The sequence below is a fragment of the Hypanus sabinus genome, chromosome 19 (genome assembly GCF_030144855.1).
Source record: "Hypanus sabinus isolate sHypSab1 chromosome 19, sHypSab1.hap1, whole genome shotgun sequence".
NCBI classification, from domain to species: domain Eukaryota; kingdom Metazoa; phylum Chordata; class Chondrichthyes; order Myliobatiformes; family Dasyatidae; genus Hypanus; species Hypanus sabinus.
Genome location: NC_082724.1, coordinates 23,995,957 through 24,022,158, shown reverse-complemented (window position 1 = coordinate 24,022,158; position 26,202 = coordinate 23,995,957). Strand labels below are relative to the sequence as shown.

At 38.2% G+C, this 26,202-nt stretch overlaps 1 protein-coding gene across 1 annotated transcript in view; it reads left to right on the top strand.

Moving 5' to 3' along the window:
* The window catches only part of dnah12 (dynein, axonemal, heavy chain 12), a 157,907-nt gene that overhangs the window by 84,453 nt on the left and 47,252 nt on the right, over positions 1 to 26,202 (top strand). The window contains exons 31-45 of the mRNA XM_059944187.1: positions 853 to 1,036; positions 4,216 to 4,356; positions 6,073 to 6,156; positions 6,292 to 6,480; positions 8,800 to 8,919; positions 9,993 to 10,181; positions 11,609 to 11,760; positions 13,118 to 13,256; positions 16,583 to 16,749; positions 18,364 to 18,619; positions 20,105 to 20,404; positions 20,954 to 21,132; positions 22,343 to 22,535; positions 22,630 to 22,791; positions 24,460 to 24,654. Of these exons, the coding sequence (XP_059800170.1) occupies positions 853 to 1,036; positions 4,216 to 4,356; positions 6,073 to 6,156; positions 6,292 to 6,480; positions 8,800 to 8,919; positions 9,993 to 10,181; positions 11,609 to 11,760; positions 13,118 to 13,256; positions 16,583 to 16,749; positions 18,364 to 18,619; positions 20,105 to 20,404; positions 20,954 to 21,132; positions 22,343 to 22,535; positions 22,630 to 22,791; positions 24,460 to 24,654 (2,650 nt within the window). The remainder of the gene's footprint in view (positions 1 to 852; positions 1,037 to 4,215; positions 4,357 to 6,072; positions 6,157 to 6,291; positions 6,481 to 8,799; positions 8,920 to 9,992; positions 10,182 to 11,608; positions 11,761 to 13,117; positions 13,257 to 16,582; positions 16,750 to 18,363; positions 18,620 to 20,104; positions 20,405 to 20,953; positions 21,133 to 22,342; positions 22,536 to 22,629; positions 22,792 to 24,459; positions 24,655 to 26,202) is intronic.

Genomic DNA, 26,202 nt, shown 5'->3' with positions numbered 1-26,202 from the left:
CAGTTTAAAATCAAAATTCCAGAAGCTAGAAATCTGAAATAATAAGCAGAAAATTTTAGACACCTGAGCAGATCAGGCAGCATCTCTAGAAGGAGAAGCTATGTTATAACTTTTTGGTTGAAGACACTTTCTCAGAACTGAGAAAGAGAGAAAATAAGTTAGTTTTAAGTTGCAGAGAAGGTAGGGAAGGGATGGACAGGACAAAGTGAATCACTTGGATAGGGTAATACCAGTGTTGCCATGGAGATATATTGCAGAGGCCAAAGGGTTGAAAGATTAATAAGGGCAGATAGGAGGAAGGAATTAATAAAAGCTAGATGATGAAAGCAGTTAAAAATTGAAATACAAACAAAAACTCTTAACAAGCTGTGAAATGTTCAGATTCTAATAAACATATTAAATAAGAAAACGCATGGATCTCAATGATCAAAGAACGAAATCTTCCCAAGATATTTCTCTGTCAAACTAAAATTATTTCTTGAAATTAAATGAGTTAATTTCTCCGCACTTTTAGTGATGTTTACAAATTATATTAGTAAGCTGATTTTAAATAAGTTCATGTGATCAATTCCTTTCTGTTCCATTGTGCTCGTTACTCTGAACACTGTGGTTAGTGACAGACAATTAACTACTGCAATTGACTTAAAGTAAATGTTAATTATTTGGATTTTCATGTAACTTCACAGTTTTTCTATAGCAGTTTGATTCTTCTGTACTATGGTATAATTGAATATTGAATTTCTAAACCTTAAATTTGAAAAGTGGATCAGGAGAAAATAGAAGCTAATACATGAACAATATACTATAATGTGAAAAAAACCTGTCAAATAATTTTGTTTTTCAATTAAATAGATTCATGCTGGTGGGGGAGCCGTTTTCTGGAAAGACCAAGATTTTGCATGTGTTGGCAGACACACTGACGCTCATGAATGAACTTGGATTGAATGAAGAAGAAAAAGTCATATATCGAACTATAAATCCTAAATCAATTACTATGGGTCAACTCTTTGGACAGTTTGATCTAGTCTCACATGAGGTAAGTGATTTATATCGTTACTTAAGAATTGTTAATACAGTGGATTCCAGTTAGTTGGTCCATCGGTTAATTGGGGCAGCTGTTTACTTGGGACAACTCTTAAAGAACAAAAACTAATTGAGAACTTACCTGGGATTCCCATAATTTATTTGGGACACTGCGCCTGGTTGCCTCACTGTAGGAAGGATGTGGAAGCATTGGAAAGGATACAGAGGAGATTTACCAGGATGCTAAACACAAAGTACACTGCAGGTGCTGTGGTCAAATCAACACGTACAAAAGCTGGATGAACTCAGCAGGTTGGCCCAAAACGTTGACTGCTAATTTCAACAGATGCTGCCTGACCTGCTGAGTTCATCCAGCTTTTTTACTAGGATGCTGCCTGGTTTAGAGAGTATGCATTATGATCAGAGATTAAGGGAGCTAGGGCTTTACTCTAGAAGAGAGAAGGAGGATGAGAGGAGACATGATAGATGTATACAAGATATTAAGAGGAATAGATAGAGTGGACAGCCAGCGCCTCTTCCCCAGGGCACCACTGCTCAATACAAGAGGACATGGCTTTAAGGTAAGGGGAGAAAAGTTCAAGGGGGATATTAGAAGAAGGTTTTTTACTCAGAGGGTGGTTGGTGCGCAGAATGCACTGCCTGAGTCAGTGGTGGAGGCAGATACACTAGTGAAATTTACTAGACAGGTATATGGAGGAATTTAAGGTGGAGGGTTATATGGAGGAGGGTTTAAGGGTCAGCACAATATTGTGGGCCAAATGGCCTGTACTGCGCTGTGTTGTTCTTTGTTCTTAATAGGGACAGGACACTGTTGCTGTTGCCCAACGGTTTCTAACTGCTGTCACTTGTGTTTGTGTTCAAATGCCAAACTTTATCAGTCTCTGCCATTCCTGTGGGTTCATCAGCTGTGTAAAGAGCTGCTCTCTGTATCGTACTGGCCAGGCTTGGGTATCACGTAGACAGCTGGGACACCACGTCCATGGTCAGCCCTGACCAATGGAGGGCTTAGATTGTAATTACGATTGACAGAAAATGGATACAATGTGTTTACATCTTAAACAACATGGCAGATACACAGATAGTCTGGAACATTCAATTTTCCGCAACTTTTAAAGCCTCAAAATTCAAATAATGTACTGCCTCATGAATAAACCTTTACCTATTTTGTATATACCATATATATGCTGCCATAGTCTTAGGAAAGAATTTGTTAGGTGCATCCAGGAAGGTTATTTGATGTGGTATGTGGATTGTTCAACAAGGAAAAGGCCCGTACTTGAACTTTTATTGGGAAATGAGCCTGGTCGGGTGATCAGAAAGCCAGTATGTGAGCATTTTGGCAACAGTCATCAAAATTCTATAAGATTTCAGATAGATATTGAAAAGAATCTTCGACCTCAGTAGAAGGTGGGCCAGGGAGGCTGAATTCCAGAAAAGCAAAGGTATTAAGCAGGAGCTGGAGAGTGTTGACTGGGAGCAGATGTTATCTGATATGTGGGATTCATTCTGGTCAGAATTCAGGATGAACATGGTCATGTGACAGGCAAAGATGGCAAGCTTCAGGAGACTTGGTGACAACAGAGAGAAAAGAAGTAAATGTAAAGTTTAGGAAACTGAAATCAGACAGAGATAGAGGAGGGAATTTATGCCTGGAACCAGAAAAAGATGGCCAGTCCTGAAAAAGGGTCTCGGCCCGAAACCTCAACTCAACTCAATTCATCTCCATAGATGCTGCCTGACCTGCTGAGTTCCTCCAGCATGTTGTGTGTCTTGCTTTGGATTTCCTGCATTTGCAGACTTACTTGTGTTTTTGAGACTACTAAGCTCGTGGGTTGGTTTCCCCCCACATTCCAAAGATGTATCAGTTGGTAGGTTAATTGGTTATTGCAGATTTCCCGGTGGTTAGGCTCGGATTAAATTGGGAGATTGCTGTGTAGCATGGCTCGACCGGCCAGAGGGTCTGCTCCACACTATAAATAAATAAATAGTGATCTTGGGGGACAAGTCCATGGATCACTGTAAGTGGCAAGAAAAGTAGATTGGGTGGTAAAGAAAGCCTGTGGCATACTTGCCTCCATTGGGGTGTTGATTCTAAAAGGCGGGAAGTCATGTTGCATTTGTGTAAAGCTTCGATGAGGTGATATTTGGAGTTTTTTATGCTGTTTTGGTTGGAGAATTCTAGGAAGCTTTGGAGAAGGTGCAGAAAAGATCCAGCAGGATGCTGCCTGGATTAGAGAGTGTTGGAAATAAGGAGAGGTTGGACACATTTAGATTTTTTTCCCCCGGACCATCGGCGGGTGAGGGGCAATGACAGAAATATATAAAATAATGAGAGACATTAGTGGGGTAGATACTCATCACCTTTGCCTCAGGGTAGAAATGTTAAATTCTGGAGCAGACAACTTAGAGGTGAAAGAGGATATTTTAAAGGAGATTTATGAGGCAAGCGTTTTCACATGGATAATGGTAGGTACCTACAACACACTATCAGGGGAGATGCTTGAAACAGACATGACAATATTTTTTAAGAAGCACTTGGACAGGCAGATGAATAGATAGGAAATAGAGAAACATAAACCTTGTGCAGGCAGTTGGGATTAGTTAGAGTTGCTAGCTTGACTCTGACGTAGTCGGACAAAGGGCCTGTTTTTGATGTTTCAAACATAGAAGATCTTAAATTTTAAAGATAGCCTTATTTATCATTTACTGAAAACAAAAATAAAAAAGAAATCACGTAACCAAGAAATTAGTAGGGAGATTAAAAAAACTTATTTGTATAATTTCTTAAACAAGATCAAGATCAAAATCATATATTCCAAATTATATGGAACTAAACATGATACTGGGTAGAGATGATATATTTTGAGGGTATTTTGTTGGGACCTAACATCCAGCATATGATCAGGCTAATCACAGTTACAGCTTTTCCTTGGAGTAATACTTGGTCTCCACTCAGATAATTAAGCATCATTGAGAATGAGAGAAATGGAGGGAGGGATGAGAGGAATATAAAATGTAACTATATAGCACAATAAAATTAATTCATTTGTTGAAATAAAAATTTGCAGCATTAACTTGTGTTTTTGAACATTTGTCGCAATTTTTCAAAGTTTGAAAATTCACGTATTTGTTTCATAACTGATCTTCACTGAGTTTTCCCAACGTTTACAGTGGACTGATGGTATCGTGGCAAATACTTTCCGGGAGTTTGCTTCTTCAGAAACCCCTGACCGCAAGTGGGTGATATTTGATGGACCAATTGATACCCTGTGGATTGAAAGCATGAATACCGTACTGGATGATAACAAAAAGGTAATTACATTATTGGAATGGACCTGTGCACTCAGACTCTGTGCTACATTTAATGATTTTATGGTTTGTTAAGGCATGTAACTAGATTTTGTAAAGTTAATAAATCCAAATTAAATCAGTGAAGCATAAATTGTTTATTATTCAACAATAACAAAAACAATAGCTCAAATACAATAACTTCCCCATAGATTCTCTTCAAAGAGTTCTTTAAAATAGGCACCAAAATAGGTAACTTACTCTTATGAGGGCTGAATAAGATCTTTCACAAGAAAGGTTCTATGAGAAATCTTACAGGAAGAAGCAGAGGTGGGGTGAAGGTGGTTATAGATTTTAAATTGAATTAGCTGCAAACCAACGCGGGTGAATATTTTCTGTAACTGAATTGCAGCCTATGTCAATTTAAACAAATTATCAGAGATCTATATATAATTCATTTCCAGGTGAGACAGCGAGGCAGGTGAAAGTGCTGGAAAGCTTTCTTCTTTTCTTCTGACCAGGCTCCATTGGAATATTAGGCATTCATGGATTTATCAGATAGTGTTCAACAACTCCTGATTTTAGATTGCAAAATAATCTATGTTATACATTATTTATTCCTGTCAATCTAGGACCCATATGGGATCAGAACAAAATGATAGGTTTGCCACAACAGCATAGCCCAATCAACTATTCATTGGCTCCAATTATACTTGATTGACAAAGGACAAGTTTATCTGGTGGCTGATTGTAACACTTGACCATTATTCTTCCTTGTTTGAGAGTATCATACTGGACTATGTTGTTGCAGTTAACCTTTGCATAATTCCCAAAGCTACCATGTCCTGACTGAAAACTCTTTCCTATGTGGTTATTATGCATGAGAGCCTATAAATTCTTCTCAGGCTTCCAGCTGGGTACAGGTATCGATTTTAACCGATGTTTCAATTACAAACTTTGCCACCTTCATCAGGGATAATGCCTGGGCATGGCTAGTCCGGTGGTATTTATAACCCAATTGTCCATCCTCCTGATTGGTTAGTCCTCATCCAATCAGGTTTCTGCTGTCCCATCTTGTTTACAATCGAATTCCAATTCTTTCTTACAGCAAGACCTTAATCTTTGCTAAAATTCTTTTCCTCGAATTTTTAACAAGACGAAGGTCTTGCTCTGAATAAGAACTGGAATTTGGTTATCACCAAGCTGGGATAGTAGTAACCTGATTGGATGAGGACTAACCAATCAGGAGGGTCAGATAACAGAGTATAAATGCCACTGGACTAGACATGCCCTGGCATCATCCTTGATGAAGATGGCAGAGTTTGTCATTGAAACATCAGTTAAAATCGATACCTGTGTCAGCCTGGTAGCCTGAGAAGAGTTTACCTGTCACATACACTGGGAAATCACTAGATCCTTTTTCATGAGAGCCTAGTTCATGGAGTATGGTGGACAATTTTGCATTAAAGTCTAGCCTTGAGCATAATATTAATATATATTAATGATGTTAATACACATTAATAATGTGGAATCAGGTAAAATATAATTTTTCAAATATAATGTAAGATTTCACATTTTTAAACATTAAAAATTTAATTTCATGGTGTATAAAACATTAACCAGTGGAAGTTAATTTTTAGCCTACTGTAGGTTGAACCTGAATACTGACTGGCATTTCGAGGTCTGATAATCATTACTTATTCAATTAGGTCTTAATAATTGCCATTCTTTAATTACCAGCTTTGTCTGATGAGTGGGGAGATCATTCAGATGTCTCAGCAGATGAGCCTCATTTTTGAAGTAATGGACCTTTCCCAAGCTTCAGTAAGAGTCCTTGATATTTTCTCCTTGAATGCTTCAGAACTGAAAAATTACATGTGTTTTAATCTGGATTAGTAAATTAATATGTAATTATTGTTACATTTCTGTGCATCTTAAACATTTTTTTTGCACTTTTAGCCAGCCACAGTTAGTCGCTGTGGCATGATCTATCTGGAGCCAGCCCAGTTAGGTTGGAAACCTCTTGTTTTATCTTGGCTTAAAGGTCTTTCAAAGGTCCTGCCTCACAAGGACATGCTGAACCTCTTAGAAGGTCTCTTTGACTGGCTGGTACCTCCTGCACTCCACTTTCTTCGCAAGCAATGCAAGGTAAACATTTCAAAGGCTGACCTTTCATTAAAATTGCAAAAGTATACAGTAGTTGAACAGTATGTTTTTGTAAATCAATGACTTAAATTAACTAAGCGAAAGGGGCAGCATATTAGTGTAATGGTCAGCACAACACTTTACAGTATCAGTGATCCGGGTTCAGTTTTCTGCTGCTGCCTGTCAGGTGTTTGTACGTTCTCCCCATGACCTCGTGGGTTTCCTCCAGCTGCTCTGGTTTCCTCCCACAGTCCAAAGGTGTACTGATTGGTGTGTTAATTGGTCATTGTAAATGGTCCTGCGATTAGACTAGGGTTAAATTGGGGGATTGCTGGATCGCATAGCTCGAAAGGCCAGAAGGACCTACTCCATGCAGTATATCTGTCAATCAATCAATAAATCAATCGGAAATGTATATATCTAATAGAATTTGGAGTAGGATGAATGTAAAATCTGAAAATGAACCGGTTAGAGCTGAACATTCTCTTGTTGAAGACCTTTCCCGGGCATAAAGTTTACTTGCACCTCATTTGACGATACCTGAACATCATTCACGTCATGAAGTGAGTCAATCAATGCATTCAGCTCATTGGTTGCGGTGTAGTCTTTATATGCTGAATGCAGAAGAAGAGAAGAGCTGTTTTCCATTTGCACCCATGAGGTATTGGGTGATGATCAGAGAAGCCTGAGCAACGAGTCAGCCTGAGAAGGTGCTCCACTGGTACATATCTCCTGAGCCCGAGGTTGAGCTTTCACCAAAGCTTATCGGAGCCTTACAGTAGGGATTAAATGTGTCGGATAATCAAGCGCACTTAAAAACTATAATAACAAATAAATTACTAAAAATAAATTATTAAATCATTTTAGAAGATTAAAAACATATGGAAAAATGAAGAAATTAAAGATAGTAAAATAAGCATATTATAATATTAAATTTATTTTTTTCTTCCAAATCTCTGAGTCTGGAAAGCACATTCATTTGAATAAATATTCTGATCCCTCAGTAGGTCATCGTTCCTGTTCAGATCTTACTACTTTCAACATTTGAGAACTTAAGTTTCATGTTTTTGCAGTAGGCAGGAGTTTCATGCAGAAAAGAGCCTTTTGCAATTTTAGCTGGGGCCTGAATGGATCTGCAACATTTTTGTCACCAAAAATACATCAGCGATAGCTCTGAAGGAAGGTCCTTGTGGTATCAGAAAACTTTCTTTTGAGGATGAAAGGGCAGGAGTTCTCCTTTGTTTTATCTAAGAAGTTCTATCCTCTCCTACCAAAATGCCTGCTCCGCATCACACTGATAATATAGAATGTGGAACAGTAGAGCACAGTACAGGCTCTTCGGCCCACAATGTTCTGCTGACTTTTTTTTACCTACTCGAAAATCAATCCAACTCTTGTTTCCCACGTAGCCCTCCTTTTTTCTTTTATCTAAGTGCCCTCAAAAAGTCTCTTAAGTGTCACTAATGTGTCTACCACCACTGGCATTTCATTCTACACACCTGCCACTCTCTGTGTAAAAACAAAAACAAAAAAAAAACACAAAACTACCTCTAACATCTCTCCCAAAGCTTCCTCCAATCACCTTAATATTATGCTCCCTCATGTTAGCCCTTTCCACCTGGGAAAAAGGCTCTAACTGTTCGCTCTAACTGTGCCTCTTGTCATCTTGTACACCTCTATTAAGTCACCTCTCATCCTCCTTTGGTCCAAAAGGAATAGACAATGCTCACTTTATCCTCATAATAAATGCTCTTTAATCCAGACTGCATTACGCAAAATTTCCTCTGCAGCCTCTATAAAGCTTCCACTTACTTTCTATAATGAGCTGACCAGTACTGAATGCAATGCTCCAATGGGCTGTTCCCTTTGGAGTGAAGCAGGATGAAAGGTGACGTAATAGATGATAAGAGACAGACACAGAGTGAACAAACGGTGGTCAGACCAGAGTTTTGTAGAGCTGCAACATTACCCTGCAGTTCTTGAACTCAAAATGTGAAAGCTATCCACTGGCTGCTGACCACCTGGTCTGAGACTTACCTTCAGTTGGGTGGGAATGCCTACATTCTCTGACAAGCTTCATTTTAATAGTTAGGTTAAATTTAACCCCATCAGTGCATTGAGAAACATTGCATGTAAAATGATTTGTCTCTGCAGCCAAGATTAGAGGTCCTTATGAAAACTGTTGCAACAAATTTTAAGAAAGTAGATATTTTATATTACTTATTTGTTGCATGGATGAAAAGCTACAATAAAGCTGTTTGAGATTATCAGATGGGTTTGGGAATAATATTACTAACTTTAACTTCCATGTCGAATACTCAGGAGCTCATTCCAACATCTGACGGCAATACTGTGGTCTCCCTTACTCATATTTTTGAAATGCTTCTCTGGGACCAACTGGCAGCTGATCCTGATTCCAAGAATGTCCGTGTCTGGATAATGGTATAACTTTGGCTCTCAATATTATTTTAATTTGATAAGGAGAACACTGTTAATAGTTTTGTGTTGTTTTTAAACTTTTTCCTGCTTTAGTTGCAATTATCTAAATAACCTACTTTCAGACTTTTGCAAAGCTACACTTGGGGCTTTAACACACACAAAATGCTGGTGGAACAAAGCAGGCCAGGCAGCATCTATATAGATCTATATAGCATCCACCAGTATTTTGTGTGTGTTGTTGTTTGAATTTCCAGCATCTACAGATTTCCTTGTGTTTGTTCTTGGGGCTTTAAACTCAATACCGTTACCACAGTGTCCAGAGGTCACCTTTCTCTGATTTTGTTGCAAGTATACAGTGCAGTTATGATCTAGCTGTTGCATTAAATCATAATTATTAGAATTGTTTTCCCTTAGAATCCAGATGTTTTAATATCCAAGCCAAGAAAAGGATGGAATTTTCAGACCCTGTGCTGACGTGACAAGAAGAAGACTTTTGTAAAAACTTTTTTTGTCCAGCAACAAAATCTCTGGGGTTCTTTTTTTGCCTTTAGCATTTGGAATAGCCCTGAGAGCATTTCATCAAACACACCCTCTGTAACTCAAGCAGCAGAGGCAGTAAAAGAGGCTAATTGAAAGTTTGATATCACAGCCCACATGAGTAGGACATTCCTGTTGAATCAGTGGTTCAATTTAACATCAGAGAATGTGTACAGTGTACAACCTGAAATTCTTACTTTTCACGGACATCCAGGAAACTGAAAACACTCCAAAGTATGAATAACAGAAACATCAGAACCTCAAAGCTTGCTCCCCCCCCCAACACACAAGCAGCAGCAAAAGCAATGAACCTCCTGTTCTCCCACGAAACAGCAACAGCATTGACCTTTATTCTTAAATTCAAGTGGGAATTTAGGATTAAAGGCAGAAAGTTCTGAAAATGATGTGTACACTGGGAAGCATCTGTGAGGAGAGTAACTGTTACAACATTTCAGCTCAACGATATTTCAGCTACCTGGAATTTTAGATTTCTAGCAATTGTTTTTACAAAACTGTATCTATTTGTATTTCATTTCCAGGCAGCGTTTGCTTTCTCCCTGGTATGGTCAGTTGGTGCATCTTGTGACAAAGCTAGTCGAACAGCATTTGATACATTCCTACGGGAAATTGTGTCCTTAAAATCATCTTATGAGCCAATACCAGCTTCTGTCGGAAAATGGGAATGCTCCTTTGAAGAAAAAGGATTGGTTTATGACTACATGTATGAGGTATCATATATTATTCTAATCTTTGAAAATTAAATCAAGTTTTATTTTACTGAGAATTGAATGGGTGAAAGAGAGTAGAAAAATAGTGATATTTTCCTAATAGTTTCATCTGTACTAACTACAGAAGAAAACCAAATCTTTCCAGTTTTTTTACCTTTCCATCCCTTTTTCGACAGGTTGGCTCTTTTTTCAAATTCAGTGTAGTTTGCTCAGCCTCTGTCTCTTATTTGATTTATGCTCACAGTTATAAGAATAACAGAGTTGTATTAGTGGGAGATTTTAGTTTCCTTGGCACTAATTGGTCCACACGAGTGTATAAGGGTCTGGATGGGGAAGAATTTGTGAAATGTGTTCAGGAAAGCTTCCTAAGTCAATATGTAGAGGCTCTGTGTGGGAGGATGAATACTGGACCTTATGTTAGAGAATGAGGCAGGGCAATTAGCTGAAGTGACAGTCAGGGATCACTTTGCTTCTAGAACAGGGACCCCTTACTTAATGGTGTTGGTCCATGGCATAAAGAAGGTTGGGAACTCCTGCTCTAGAGGCTGTGATTCTATTAGTTTCAAAGTAGTGCTGTGGATATACAATAGAGATATCAAGAGCAGACTGGATGTAGTGGTCCTGATGAAGGGTCTCGGCCCGAAACCTCAGCTGTTTACTCTTTTTCACAGATGCTGCCTGGCCTGCTGAGTTCATCCAGCATTTCATGCATATTGCTCTGGATGAAGTGGTTTTGTGTTTTTAATAATCAGTTCCACCCATCCTGTTGTTATTCGGGGAGCACGGGGCTTTATGAAACCCTGTGTTATAGGGAGCAGTTGTCCAGGCTACATTCCTCAGGGCATAGGAAAGTCAGGGGTGAACTTAGAAATGTTTAAAATCATGAAGCTCACAGATAAAGTGAATAGTACCAGTCTTTTTTTCCAGGGTAAGAGAATCTAAAACTAAGGGGCATAGATTTGGTGTTCCAAAGGGAAAGATTTAAAAGGGATCTGAAGGGCAAATTTTTCATGCAGAGGGTGGTGAATATATGGAATGAACTGCCAGAGGAAGTGGAGGCAGATATCATTGAAGAAGCATTTAGGTAAATACATGCAGGAGCAGTGCTTAGAGGCATGTGGGCCAAATACAAGAAATTGGGACTAGCTGGTATAACATCCCGGTCAGCATGGACTCCTTGGGCTAAAGGAGATGTACCTACACTCAACTGTCTATTGACTCCATTCGAGTCAATAGCATTGCCAGGCAGTTAGAGAATGAAGCACCATCTTTCCATGTCAGATTTTCTTACACAGTTACTAGCTGGGCAGAATTTTCTAACTGAAGTGATGAAAGGAAATTGTCAAAGAAAATTATTTAGTAAAATCCATGTAATTGTTAATTTTAACCATGCACTAATTCTTGCTAAACATGCAATGTTTTGTTAGTTTAAAGCCAGAGGACGTTGGGTGCACTGGAATGAAGCAATCAGAAATATTAATTTGGGGAATGCAAAAACAAAAGTCCAGGACATCATAGTACCTACAATGGACACGATCAGATACACCTACCTGTTGGACCTCTGCATTACACATGGGAAGTAAGGATTATTAAAAGTGCCCTTTGTTTCTCATTGGTTACCATTTGATGTAAGTAAGAGCATTATACTATTCAGAATCCTGATCCATATGAAGGACTACCTCCCACTTCTAGAATGCTGATGAACTCTCTGTCCATGGCTTGCAATTTTCTAACAGTTCAAGTCTTTAAGGTGGCTGTGATTGGCAACTCAGAAAAGAAACACTTAAAAATCTTCTTGACCCAATTTAGTTTTTTTTTCATTTCCCATATTTGTTGATCCTTCCCGTGCCACTCAACTGCCATTGCCCAACTTTACTGAAATTAAGATCTCACACTGAGAAATGTGGGAAAAAAATCCGCAAATTCCGTACCCACCCTCGTCATCTCTATGTTGTCCTAATGTTAGTTATTAGATGTTAACAGAGCCTAATCCCTGGGGATCATAAGGACTATTTGTATATCACTGATACCCTCCTGGGGTTAAAACTATTAACGTAATTATTGTTTTGAATGGTCCCTACACCTAAATTCTTGAGGATGAAAACATTAGCGTCATTCCAAACCTTACAATTAGAATTATACTTAACATTCACATCTTTGTGTACCTTTTCAGCAAAGTACAATGTTACTTCAATATTGATAATAAAATAAAGGATATTTGATTGATCTAATAAAAAAATCTTGTGGTCAGTTAACATAAGTGAACAGCCACAGACCCAAGGATCATAAAATCAATTGCATATATCAAACATTTTCACACCATCAAACTCTAACTTTTTCAAACTATTCATCTGAGTAACATCATTAGGATTCACTTTTTAATTGAAATGTGTTATGTTGCATTGTATTAAAAATGTGTATTAATCATAGATTTATTAATTGTTCAGTTAGTTTTTTGAAAATACAGTATTGAAGTTTAGAGTAGATTTGATCTGCATCATTTGAACAACATAGTAACCAATTGTTTTATTTAGTGGGGAGGTAGTTGCCTCAGGCTAAAAGAATTTGCCCAATGTTTATTTCATTTTCACCTATGGAATGAAAACCAGCTTGATTTTGTAATGTCAAGTAAATCGTAAATCATAATTCTAAGTTAGCATCCAAGACCAGTAACTAAATTTTCTCACAGTTTTAAAAATCAATTCACTCATTGAAAGTTACTACGATATAAATTTCCTTGTGATCAATGTTTCATTGAGGTATGTAGCCTTGCAATTAGTCTTGTCAAAATTAATCAATTAGCAGAGTATAACATGCATTCAATTAAATTATTAACATGTTCATCAATGTTTTCTGGTATATTTCTTTTAAGAAAGATATACACAGTTAATGCATATAGAAATACGTTTTTAAACAACTTCTTTTTATGCACACAGACCATTACTGTTTGTAGGCCATACCGGCACTGGAAAATCACTGTATGTGCAAGATAAATTAATGAACAATTTAGATAAAGATGTTTACGTACCATTTTTCATCAACTTTTCTGCAAGAACCAGTGCAAATCAGATTCAGGTAACCTCTTTCAAAAGTTGTTTAAAGTCTCTGATGCAGATAGAACAAGGGATTGTCAGGATTCTTGCTCTTTCTTACTGTCCAACAACCTTGCCTCCAAACACACAGTGAGGGACTATTGGACTTTACTGTGCATCCTCTGCATTTGAATGGTACATGACGTATGCTGCTGTTAAAGTCTAAACAAGACTTGAGAGAAAAATAGAACTGCAAAAAAACAGAAGAATTATAAACTTGCGGTCACATTAAACTGCAGAATCATTTTTCTTTGCAGTGCAGTAGCTAAATATCATACTGAATAAAAATTGTAAAAGTAATTAGGGGTGTTAATCAGTTTTAAATAGATGTAAATATCTGACCATCTCTTAATATTTAAATTTTTCAACATTAATTCTGTGGATCCTTCATGCAGCATCTTGGTGTTCCAGGTAGATGTGCACTAGGTCTTTTGTGAGGCTGTAAATGCATTTGGTTTTATTTTCCATGTTGGAAAATCAGAGGAATTGTGATACTTCATTGTTTGCAACATACCGTCTTACGTTGCAAAGTACATAAAACTTGTATCATCACTCTGCAGACAGAAGTTGAAATCCCTCTTTATAATTGGGAGTTCAGATTTTGCTAAGTTGTCTGATTGTTGTAAAATCTAAACAAAGGAGGTCATTATCCTTACAAGTGACTCTCAACCCTTACCAACATGATGGATTTTGAGTTATTGAATTCATTGAATAGGCATTTCTGCTCCCACTGCCTGATAGGTAGAAAGTCAACTACACACTTCGAGTTGTTACTAAAGAAGATAAGTTGCAGGGGATATAAAAACATGGAAATTAAGAAGCGATGATTAAGTTGATAATTAAGATTGTAGTTGAGCACATTCATGATAGAAATCCTTGAGAATTAGTTACATCTTACTTCATTTTGCTTTTACGATGTGTCCTATGATCTCAGTAAAATGAAAATACTGCTAAACAAGAAATTGCATGAAAGTATAATTGCTCTGTAAATAAACTATTCCAATCTGCAGTATATGGTTGCTAAAATAACTAATTGATTTCATAATTATACTTACATTGCCTTGCTACCTGGGAATCTCTAGATCTTTCTAACTGACTCGCCTCATTATACTTTTTACTTCATTCCAATCTTGTAATTTCCTTAAACATTATATTCTCCCTTTTTCAGCAAGCTGCAGTAGAATCATAAGAAATAGGAGCAGAATTAGGCCATTTGGCAAATTGAGTCTGCTCCGCCATTTCATCATGGCTGATTCACTTTCCCTCTCAGTCCCAATCTCCCCATATCCCTTCATGCCCTGGCTAATCAAGAATCTATCAACCTCTGCCTTAAATATATTTACAGATTTGAGCTCTACAGCTGCCTGTGACGAAGAATTCCACAAATTGACCACTCTCTGGCTAAAGAAATACATTTTCATCTCGGTTCTAAAAGGATGCTCCTCTATTCTGAGACTGTGTCCTCTGGTCTTAGATTCTCCCAAAATAGGAAACATCCTCTCCACGTCCACTATTGAGGCCTTTCAACATTCAATAGGTTTCAATGAAGTCACCACTCATTCTTCTGAATTCTAGTGAATACAGGGCCCAGAGCCATCAAATGCTCTTCATAGCACAAGCCATTTATTCGTGAAACTATTTTCCTGAACGGCCTTTGAACCCTCTCCAGTTTCAGTACATTCTTTCTAAGATAAAGAGCCCAAAGCTGCTCACAATACTCCAAGTGAAGCCTCACCAATGCTTTAGAAAGCTTCAACATTACATCCTTGCTTTAACATTCTAGTCCTCTTGAAATGAATGCTAACATTGCATTTGCCTTCCTCACCACTGACTCAACCTGTAAATTAACCTTAAGGAAATCCTGCACGTCCTATTGCACCTCAGGTTTTTGAATTTTTTCTCCATTTAGAAGATGGTTTATCTTTTATTTCTTCTACCGAAGTGCATGGCCATATTCTTCCCAATACTGAATTTCACCTGCAACTTCTTTACCCATTCTCCTAATCTGTCTCAAGTCCTTCTGTAGCCACTTTACTTCCTCAGAACTAATTGCCCCGTCACCTTTTTTCATATGGTCTGCAAAATTTGCAACAAAGCCATCAATTCCATTATCTAAGTCATTGACATATAACATAAAAAGAATCAGTCCCAACACAGACCCCTGTAGAACAACACTAATCACCAACAGCCAACCAGAAAAGGCTCCTTTTATTCCCACTCTTTGCCTCCTGCCAGTCAGCCACAGATTTGTCCATGCTAGTGTCTTTTCTGTAAATCCATCGGTACTTTTTACGCAGCCTCGTGTGTGGCACTTTATCAATGGCCTTTTGAAAATCCAAGTACACAACATCCATTGATACTTCTTTGTCTATCTTGCTTGTTATTTCTTAAGAATTCCGACAGGTTTGTTGGGCAAGATATTCCCTTGAGGAAACCATGCTGACTATGGCCTAGTTTATCAAGTGCCTCCAAATACCCTGAATTCACATCCTTAACAATCAATATCTTCCCAACCACTGAGGACAGTCTAAAAGGCCTATAATTTCCTTTCTTCTGCCTCTCTGCCTTCTTGAGTACAGTAACATTTGCAATTTTCCAGTCTTCTGGAACAATTCCAGAATCTAGTGATTCTCGAAAGGTCACTACTAATGCCTCCACAGTCTCTTCAGCCACCCACCCCTTTTAGAACCCTGGGGGTGTACACAATCTGGTCTAGATGACTTACCTACCTTCAGATCTTTCAGTTTCTGAAGAATCTTCTCTCTAGTAATAGCAACTTCACACACTTCTGACCCCTGACACTCTCGAACTTCCAGCATACTGCTGATGTTTTCCACAGTGATAAATGATGCAGAATACTTATTCAGATCATCTGCCATGACACCTGACTTGTGACGTGTATTGTAGATACATAGAGGATTTTGGTGGAAGGAGATAAGCTCTTCACTGCAACAACTTTTAACCCGACTTTATATGCACAACCATATCTGTGACTGATCCATTGAATTTCTGATTAATAGTAAGTCCCGGGATAGAGGGGCTTGGTATCATCAAACAGTGAAGTTGATTAAGTTCTCTTGTGAGATATAATTTTTTTCATCGTGTAACTGTCAGGTGAAAGCCAGATGTTGCATAGATAAAACATGTGGGTATAAATTGATTCATTATCAAAGAGATTTCAAACAGAAGTAAGTTCTACAGTTGAGATAATTAGTATCAATAGCCTGTGAAATTATGCACTATAATACTCACACCTATGTATAAATGAAAACTACAATTAATAAGTTATTTTTTTATTCTTCTGAATAGAACATTATCATGTCCCGGCTGGATAAAAGGAGGAAGGGAGTGTTTGGCCCTCCAATGGGAAAGAAATGTGTGATCTTTGTAGATGATATGAATATGCCAGCACTGGAGATATATGGTGCGCAGCCTCCAATTGAACTCCTCAGGCAGTTCCTGGACCATGGAAATTGGTAACTCTGCAATAAAAACAAGGCTATGAATATTTAAACCTTTCTGAACTGTGCTGTAGTAGATAGTATTTTGTCTGCAACGATGCAGCATTTAGCACAGCATAACTTATGAAAAACTAACTCAAAATGTCTCAACTGATATATATTAGCAGTTCAGCAAAAACAAGTCTTCTACCCAACTCTACTAATTGGTGATGTCTTACTTTTCTTACTTTTAATACAAACTGTAAGCACAAAATGGATGCTTTTGTCTCTTTACTGACAGGACCAAGTAAGTGTAATGGGTTTTCTTTTCCAAGGAGATAAATAGTTATAACTAGAATATTCCTTTTGATGAATAGCTCATAGAAACTATCCTTAAAGAAATTTTAATGGTCGAGAGTTCTGCATTTATTTAATGAATTGCAGTATTGTCGCAACCTCCCTGCTAAAGAGTGTGGAAAAAAAGTCAGACTTTTGTAAGTATGTAGATATGTAAATGATCTGATTATAACTCAGTGTGATCAATTCTTCCTAAATTTCAAAAGTAATCTATTCAAAATCTAGGTGCCTAGAAATTCATTTGCATAATTCTGCATTTTGAATAGAATGCAAATTGAATCTAAATATTTATAAACATGAAGAATGCAATTGACACAATTATCTAAATTCTACTTTAAACTTATGAGCATAGTCACTTTGAACAATGTTTTGCATGTAGCAGGCATACAAGATTATGTTATTCCTCATTCAATGCCTATTTCTGACCTTTATGTGACAGCACATTAATGCAGTTGACTCTGAAATGCTTCCTTAGTTAAGAGGGAATTAGACATGGGCATAAATACTGGTGTTGAATCATATAGTTGTACAACACAGAAACAGGCCTATCAGCTCATCATATCATGCTGATTTGTAATTGACAACATCTGTGCAAAGACAGAAGGTGAGTGGAGAGAATGAATGAAGGAAGTAGCTGTGTTAGGGCATGACTGAGAGAAACTAAATGACAGAAGTTACTGATTGTGGATGAGAATGGGTGGACATCTGACCTGTCCAGAGGAATTCTAAGTTGATGGAGATGGATGAGATCAGAGGAGGTAAAAACAAAAAGGCTGGATCTGTGAGATACAACTGTCTATAGTTGCTGGAAATCTTAGAATGCTGGAAATACTCAGCAGAACAGACAGCATCGGTGGAAGGAGTAAAATGCAATCGTCAATACAGTTTGATGATTGTTCATCAGAACTGGCCTTTTTGATGCAATCTGATTAAGGCTGTTTATCTGAAACTCTGAGTCCTGAGAACCATAACATGCCTGGTAGGAAGATGAGAAACTGTTCCTTGAGCTTAAGTTGGTCCTTAATTGTCCAAAGATAGAGATTAGAGTGGGAATGAGGTGAATATTTATTAGTGATTGGTAATGCTAAACACAAGGTCATTTATGCAGACTGGGAATTTGAAGAACAAAGTGATTAAGCATGTTTCGTGTTTGATGCCCATAAAGTTTAATGGTTATTTTCATTATCACTTCTCTCAAAATGAACATTGGTTCCTCAGCAAAAAAGTACATTTGAAATGTGTACCTAAAGGATTATCTCCCAATTCTGACATGTATTATTTTACATGCACCAGGTACGATCTGAAAGACACGTCTAGGATTACCCTGGTTGACATACAGCTAGTTTCAGCTATGGGCCCACCAGGCGGTGGTCGAAACCCTGTTACTCCTCGGTTCCTTCGTCACTTCAACATTTGTACCATCAATACGTTTAGCGATGAAACTATGGTACGAATTTTCTCAAACATCGTAGCTTTCTACCTCCGGAACAATGAATTTCCGACAGATTTCTTTACAATTGGAAATCAGATTGTTAACGCCACACTTGAGGTGAGTGTTAATAATATTGTACACCCACAAAATTCTCTCAATAGAGGTACCAAGACATTCATTGCCACAACTATAGTTTGCTTCTTAAGTGATTTACTGTGTTTAGGAATAATTATACGAAACAATCTATTCAGCTTTTCAAGTAGGTCTTAATGCATCCAGAAGGCTCCAGCTGTAAATATTCTATTCAGTTCTAAGGTGTGGTGCAGTTGTGGAGCGGTTAATATCGTAGCTCCAGAGACTTCAGTGCAATCCTGACCTTGGGGACTGTAGTTCAAGTTCAAGGTGCATTTACAATGCAAGGGTCAGGGCACTCTCAATGGTGTTCCTATAAAAACTGGTTTTAATGGGGGGCGCAGGGCTCACCCACCTCAATTTCCTCAGGAAATGGAGATGCTGCTGTGCTTTCTTGACTGAAGAGATGGTTTGAGGCACCAGGTGAGATTGACTGTACGTGCACTCCCAGAAATCTGGTGTCCCTAACTCTCTCCACAGAGGAGCTGTTTATCTGCAGTGAGGAGTGATCAGCCTGCACCTTCCTAAAATACACAATCACCTCCTTGGCCATGTCTATGTTGTGCTCACACCATTCTAACAACTGCTGTACCCCCTCTATGTTCAGTCTCTTAATCATTGTTGATGATTCCAACCACTGTTGTGTCATCAGTGAACTTGATGGCTCAGTTTGAAATGGATCTAGCAGCGCAGTCATGTGTAAGCAGCGGGCTGAGCACACTCCCCTAGAGGGCGCCAGTGCACAGCGTGATGGAGCTAGAGATATTGATGCCAACATGCACCAAATGTGGTATGTGTGGAGCTGCATATTCTCCAAGTGACCATGTGGGCTTATCGTTCATGCAGCCTCCCACAACTTATTATTGTTAATTGGCTTCAGTGAATGTCCAGATGTAGATGAATGGCTTATTGGAGCTGTGAAGGGAAAAATGGAAATCAATGTATGATGAATACAAATGGGGCAAGGACTTGCTAGCTCTTCCTGTGCTATTAAAATCTGTGGTCACCTTAAAAAAATCTTCAGAATTTTATGTGCACATTTAGCAGGGGTATCTACTGTAAAACTGGTTTACTGAATTTCAATTTAGTGTTAAGAAAACTGGATTACTACTATATTTCTTTAAAAATGTGATTTGTTCCACACGTCATGTTTAGAATTATTGTAAACTATTAGTTCACAGCAGTTAGTGTAAGAAATTTGCCAACTGAAAGTGAGAATGTTATTGGTTTGAAGTATTTAAAATATATCAATTAATATGTTCATTAAATAAACATTATATAAAAAACTTGTTCGTGCATTAGAATATTTTAAATACTAATTCCTGAAGTTGAACCATTTGATGCTGTACACCTCATTCTTAGAGGAGAAATTACATGCACTTTTTGGGGAACAAAAATCGAAATACAGACCTAATTTACGTTATTGATATTTTACCTTTTGAATTGTGTTATCTTTTTAATTTTAACCAGGTCTATAAAAAAGCGATTGAAAATCTACTTCCTACACCTACAAAGTCCCATTACACGTTCAACTTGCGGGATTTCTCACGAGTGATCCAAGGCTGTTTGCTAATTAAGAAAGAAGCAGTTGAGAATAAACGCGTTTTGGTTCGACTCTTTGTGCATGAAGTCTTCCGCGTATTTTATGATCGTTTGGTGGATGATCAGGACCGCGTTTGGCTATTTAATCTGATGAAGAGCATTGTGAAAGATCACTTCAGGGAGAGTTTTGATTCTTTGTTTGAACATTTGTCACCAAACAGAGGACATGTGAGACTCATTTTGTGTTAATTTTAATAGATATTCTGCTCAGTATAAATATATTTAGGTTTTCATACAATGTCATATAAGCCTCTGCAATATATTGAAATAATTGACTTTTATATACTTCTTGCAATCAGATTAAGGAGGCGGGGGTGGGCTTATGCAGATTTCTTCCCCCTTCTTTTCCAATCCTGATGAAGGGTCTTGGCCTGCAATGTCTCTCCATAGATGCTGTCTGATGTACTGAGCTCCTCCAACATTTTGTGTGTGTTACTCTGAATTTTTAGTATCTGCAGAATCTCTTGTGTTCGTAATAGAATTTTCCTTCTGGTTCAGAATTGGTGAACTGTAATATTTCCATGAGCATGGTCAAGGCAGAACTAACTGTTACTTTCCATTGAAGTAGGTGAAATACAAGCCAAGAATATGGAGGAGTTGGATTAATGTTAGCATTTTGCTCTAAAGAGCTGTCATAGAAATAATTGATTGATAAGATTCCTTCTACAGTGTGAACCTTACATGGTTTATTTAGAATAGCAAATAATTTTATTGTAGGTTACTGAAGAGGATATGAGAAGCCTGTTATTTGGTGATTACATGAATCCTGATTTGGAGGGAGATGAACGCTTATACTCAGAGATTCCCTCAGTTAAAGAATTTAATAATGTGGTGGAGTTGTGTCTTGATGAGTATAATCAGACCCATAAAACACAGATGAAGCTGGTTATATTCAGGTACTTTGCCAATATATTCCTTATCTTTACTGTATTGTTTTGTTGTGGGGAAAATCTGGGGGAGCTTGTCTTTTTATTTATTTTCCCTCTCTATAAAGGAACATCTCATTTCCACAGTGCTTATTATTGATTAAACCTTAGGGTTTGAAAGTCCACTGTTTGGGCGAATTGTAGACAAGTACTGTAATTTCAGATGTAGATAAATTTTGTTCACTTAAGTTAAAGTAAGATTCGTCCATTTTAAAATATTTTAATACACAATTCTACAATCAACCCTTTACATGGATTTGTTTGTGCAGAGATTCACAAAACCTAAAATCAAAATTTAAAGTAAAGTGACTCCCAGTATAAGGATTAGGATACTGTACTAGATGTACAAGATTCAATCAGTTTCTGTAGGGGTAAACCCTCCCGCATTCTTCCTGATTCCTATTTAGTTCTGATTGCTCTGAAGGCAATTTCAAGTAGTGACAAGAATTTTTTTGATTTCTTTTTATCCTGTGTAGCTGAGAACAGGCACTGGAGACTGTTTGGTGTCTCCTGGTGGCCTCCACGTACATGCTGATCTCTCGGTTATGGCACAGCAGCAACATTGGAATCATACCCAGAGGTCTGCTCTGTGGACCTGGAGACCAATGTTTAACCAAATTCAAATGCCAGTAGTTGAATAATTCTGGAATATGAAACTAGGGTTCATCTTGACAATTTTGAAAAAAAGACATCTGGTTCATTCAGTATGGCCTTTATCTGATTCCAAACTGACCAGTGTGTCTGATTAAGAACTAGTTCATCAGTTCAAGCACAAATAGGAAAGGACAATGTTAGATGTAGGATTGATATCCATGTTTCCTGAGTAATTAAAGAAAAGTAAAAAATATGGAAGACCCTAAGCAAATATTCAGAATTATGCAGATTACATAAAAAGATTTTTAGAAAATAAAGTCATCATGCTAGAAAATTAGTTATTTTGTAAGGCAGCCTGATCCAGCTGAGTTGGTTAGTTAAAAGAGTTCTTTTGTAATGCAAAAGCCCCTGGGCAAAGCATAATATAGATTTTAAAGATAATGAAATCTACAATCAAAACCTTTAATACAGTTGGTCTCCAAATAGAGAATCACTGAAGTAACTACAACACTTTATTGCTCTTAAGACTGACTTAGTTACAGATAACTTATTGAATTAAAAAAGTCAATTATAAATGTTCTACTAGGTATGTGCTGGAACACTTGTCCCGTATTAGTCGAGTATTGAAACAAGCAAGAGGTAATGCCCTTCTGGTGGGTGTAGGGGGAAGTGGCCGTCAGTCCATGACTCGATTGGCCACATCAATGTCCAAGATGAACATCTTTCAGCCTGAGATCTCCAAGTCATATGGAGTCAATGAGTGGAGAGAGGATCTAAAGGTTAGAGACATTGTTAATGTATATTACAAAATACGATTATAATTTACTCCTGATCAATTGCCTTAAGTTCAATTATTTTTTTATCTCTTGATAGAATTTACTTCGGAATGCAGGGGTCAAGGGTCAACCTACTGTATTCCTGATTACAGATACACAGATAAAAGAGGAGGCATTTTTAGAGGACATAGACAGTTTACTCAACACTGGTGAAGTGCCAAATCTTTTTGCCCCTGATGAGAAACAGGAGGTCATGGAGGTATAAAACATCTTTTTTTGTTCAAATAGAAAGCATTTAAAACATTTGTGCTCAGATAATTTAGCAGTACACCATTTGGTGTTCCGGGTATATTAGTTGCATTTATTTGGTTACAAAGTAGTTTTAACATTTCAGCAGTACCTCTGAATATACCTGAATGCTTCAAATTCCTCTTGCGTCCCACTGGCATGCTGATGGACAGTTGAACTGGCTACTGTGGGAAAATCAAAACTGTCTAAACGGGCATGTTTGACAAAAATAAGTTACAGGCATATGAGTGAGATTGATAGGATTGCTCAGAGAGCCAGCAATGCTTAATGAGCCGAACGGCCTCCTATTGTGTAAGAAAATATGAGTGAGGTTAGAGACTAGCTGCTTGGACTCTCTGTTACACAAAGTATGTACTAAACTCATTTGCTATCCCCCAGTAGTCAGCAGGAACAGAAATCGCAAGAATAGCAGGGGTATATTAGTGGGAGGTGTGAAGCTGTGAGTGTTAAGGACCTGGAATTTCTGAAGTGTGTCCAGGAAAGTTCCCTGACTCCATACATAAAGGGACCTGCTTAGTAGGGTTCAGTACTGGATCTCCTCTTTGGGAACAATGCTGGGTAAGTAATCAAGGTGGCTTTCAGGGAGCACTTTGCCTCTAATGACCATAATTCTATTAGTTTTAACATAGTATTGGAAAAGCCAGCAGAAGTCCATAGGCTGTGTCCTAAATCGGAGCACGGCTAATTTTGAGGGAATTGGGCAGAGTCTAGCAGAGGGTGATTGGAAGGGAAAGGAATGAATAGAAAGTGGGAAGCTTTGAAGAGTGTGATAGCAGGAATCCAGAAGTAGCATGTTCCTGTTAGGGTAAAAGATAAACTGGCAAGTTTGGGGAACTCCGGCTGACGAGAGATATTGAGGTTATGGTGAAGAAAAAGAAGGAAGCATACATTGGGTTTAGGAGTCAGGATTGAGGGAAGGCCTTGAAGACCATTAATGAGAGAAATCTGGAGTGGTATGAGATGCATCAGACAGGTAAGATTAAGAAAAATCCCAAGAGGTTCTGTACCTATACTAAGAGTAAAAAGGATAGCTAGGGAGACAAGCAATACCCTTAGAGGGCTGCAGGACCACCTAACTCTTGAGATGCAGGAGACTGGTGTGATTTTCAATGAATATTTCTGTTTGATGTTTACTGGGGAGGACGTCATGGTTGCTGAAGAGATGAGGAGGACGTTCATATTCCCAGGGAGCAGTTACTGCAGAATTTTTGAAGAAGTAAGCAAAATGGTAGATGAGAGTAGGTCAGTGGATGTTGTCTATTTGGACTTTAGTAAGGCCTTTGACAAGGTCCCACATGCCAACTTTGTCTGGAAGGTTAGGTCACATGGAACCCCAGTTGGGTGGGTTCAGATTAGGCTCAGAGGTGGGAAGTGGTGGTTGGGGTTGTTTTTGGAATGGGAGGCTGGTGACTAACAGTGTGCTGCAGTTGTTAGTGCTGGGCTCCTTCTTGTTCTTATATAAATGCTTTGGATATGAAAGCACAAACCTTGATCTGTAAATTTGCATTGCCCAAGGAACTTCTAGCTTGGTATTTTTAAACGGGGAAGTAACCAACATTTTTACATATATCTAAGTATATTTTAACTGCTTGGATGATAATTGTTTTTACTTGCACAGGGTGTTCGTCCTGCAGCTCAGGCAGGAAACAAACATGCAGAATTCAGTCCCCTAGCACTTTTTGCTTTCTTTGTGAATCGGTGCAGAGAGAATCTGCATATTGTCGTGGCCTTTAGCCCCATTGGAGATGCTTTCCGAAATCGTCTGAGACAGTTTCCTTCACTTATCAACTGCTGTACTATTGACTGGTTCCAGGTATGTCCATCCTGTGAGAGTAAAGTTAAACTCCAATTCCAATAGTGTATTTCAAAAATGAAGAAATACTCAAATGGTAAAATAAAACAACCATGGCTGACCAGGGATGTCAAAGCCATTGCAAAAGCAAAAGAAATGGCATTCAACAAAGCAAAAACTAGTGGGAAGATAGAGGATTGGGAAGATTTTAAAAACCTACAGAGAGCAACTAAAAAAATAATTAGAAGGGAAAAAATGAAATACGAAAGCAAGATAGCAAATAATATAAAAGTGGATAGCAAAAGGTTTATCAAGTATGTTAAAAATAAAAGAGAAATGAGAGTGGATATAGGACTGCTAGAAAATGAGGCAGGAGAAATAATCACGGGGTTCAAGGAGATGGCTGATGAACTAAATATTTTGCATCAGTCTTCACTGTGGAGGACACTAGCAGTATGCATGATGTTGTAGTGTGTGAAGGAAGAGAAGTGGGTGCAGTTACTATTACAAGAGAGAAGTTGCTCAAAAAGCTGAAAGACCTAAAGGTGCATAAGTCACCAAAGCAGGTGAATTGCATCTTAGGGTTCTGAAAGAGGTAGGGTTAGAGATTATGGCAGCACTAGAAATTATCTTTCTGAAATCATTGGACTCTGGCATGGTGCCAGAGTACTGGAAAATTGCAAATGTCACTCCACTCTTTAAGAAAGAAGGAAGGCAGCAGAAAGGAAATTATAGATCAGTTAGCCTGACCTCAGTGTTTGGGAAGGTGTTAGAGTCAATTGTTAAGGATGAGGTGATGGAGTACCTGGTCACTGGTGATAGTACAAAGTCAGCATAGTTTCCTTCTGGGAATATACTTCCTGACCAACCTGTTGGAATTCTTTGAGGAGATTACAAGTAGGATAGCTAAAGGGGATGCAGTGGATGTTGTATCTTTGGACTTTAAGGTGCCACACATGAGGCTGCTCACCAAGTTAAGGGCCCATGGTATTACTGGAAAGTTACTAACATGGTTAGAGCATTGGCTCATTGGTAGGAGGCAGTGAATGGGAATAAAAGGATCCTCTTCTGGTTGGCTGCCAGTGACTTGAGATGTTCTGCAGGGGTTGGGTTTGGTACTGCTTCTTTTGATGCTGTGTATAAATGATTTAAACGATGGAATAGATAGCTTTGTTGCCAAGTTTGCAAATGATACAAAGATTGGTGAAGGGGCAGGTAGTGTTGAGGAAACGGGTAGGATGCAGAAGGACTTGGACAGATTAGGAGAATGAGCAAGAAAATGGCAAATGAAATACAACGTTGGGAAATGCACTGTCATGCACTTTGGTAGTAGAAATAAATGTGCAGACTATTTTCTAAACAGGGAGAAAATCCAAAAATCTGAGATGCAAAGGGACTTGGAAATCCTTGTGTAGAACACCTTAAAGGTTAACTTGCAGGTTGAGTCAGTGGTGAGGAAGGCAAATGCCATGTTAGCATTCACTTCAAAAGGTCTAGAATACAAGAGCAAGGATGTGATGCTGTGCCTTTATAAGGCACTGGTGAGGCCTCACCTTGAGTATTGTAAAC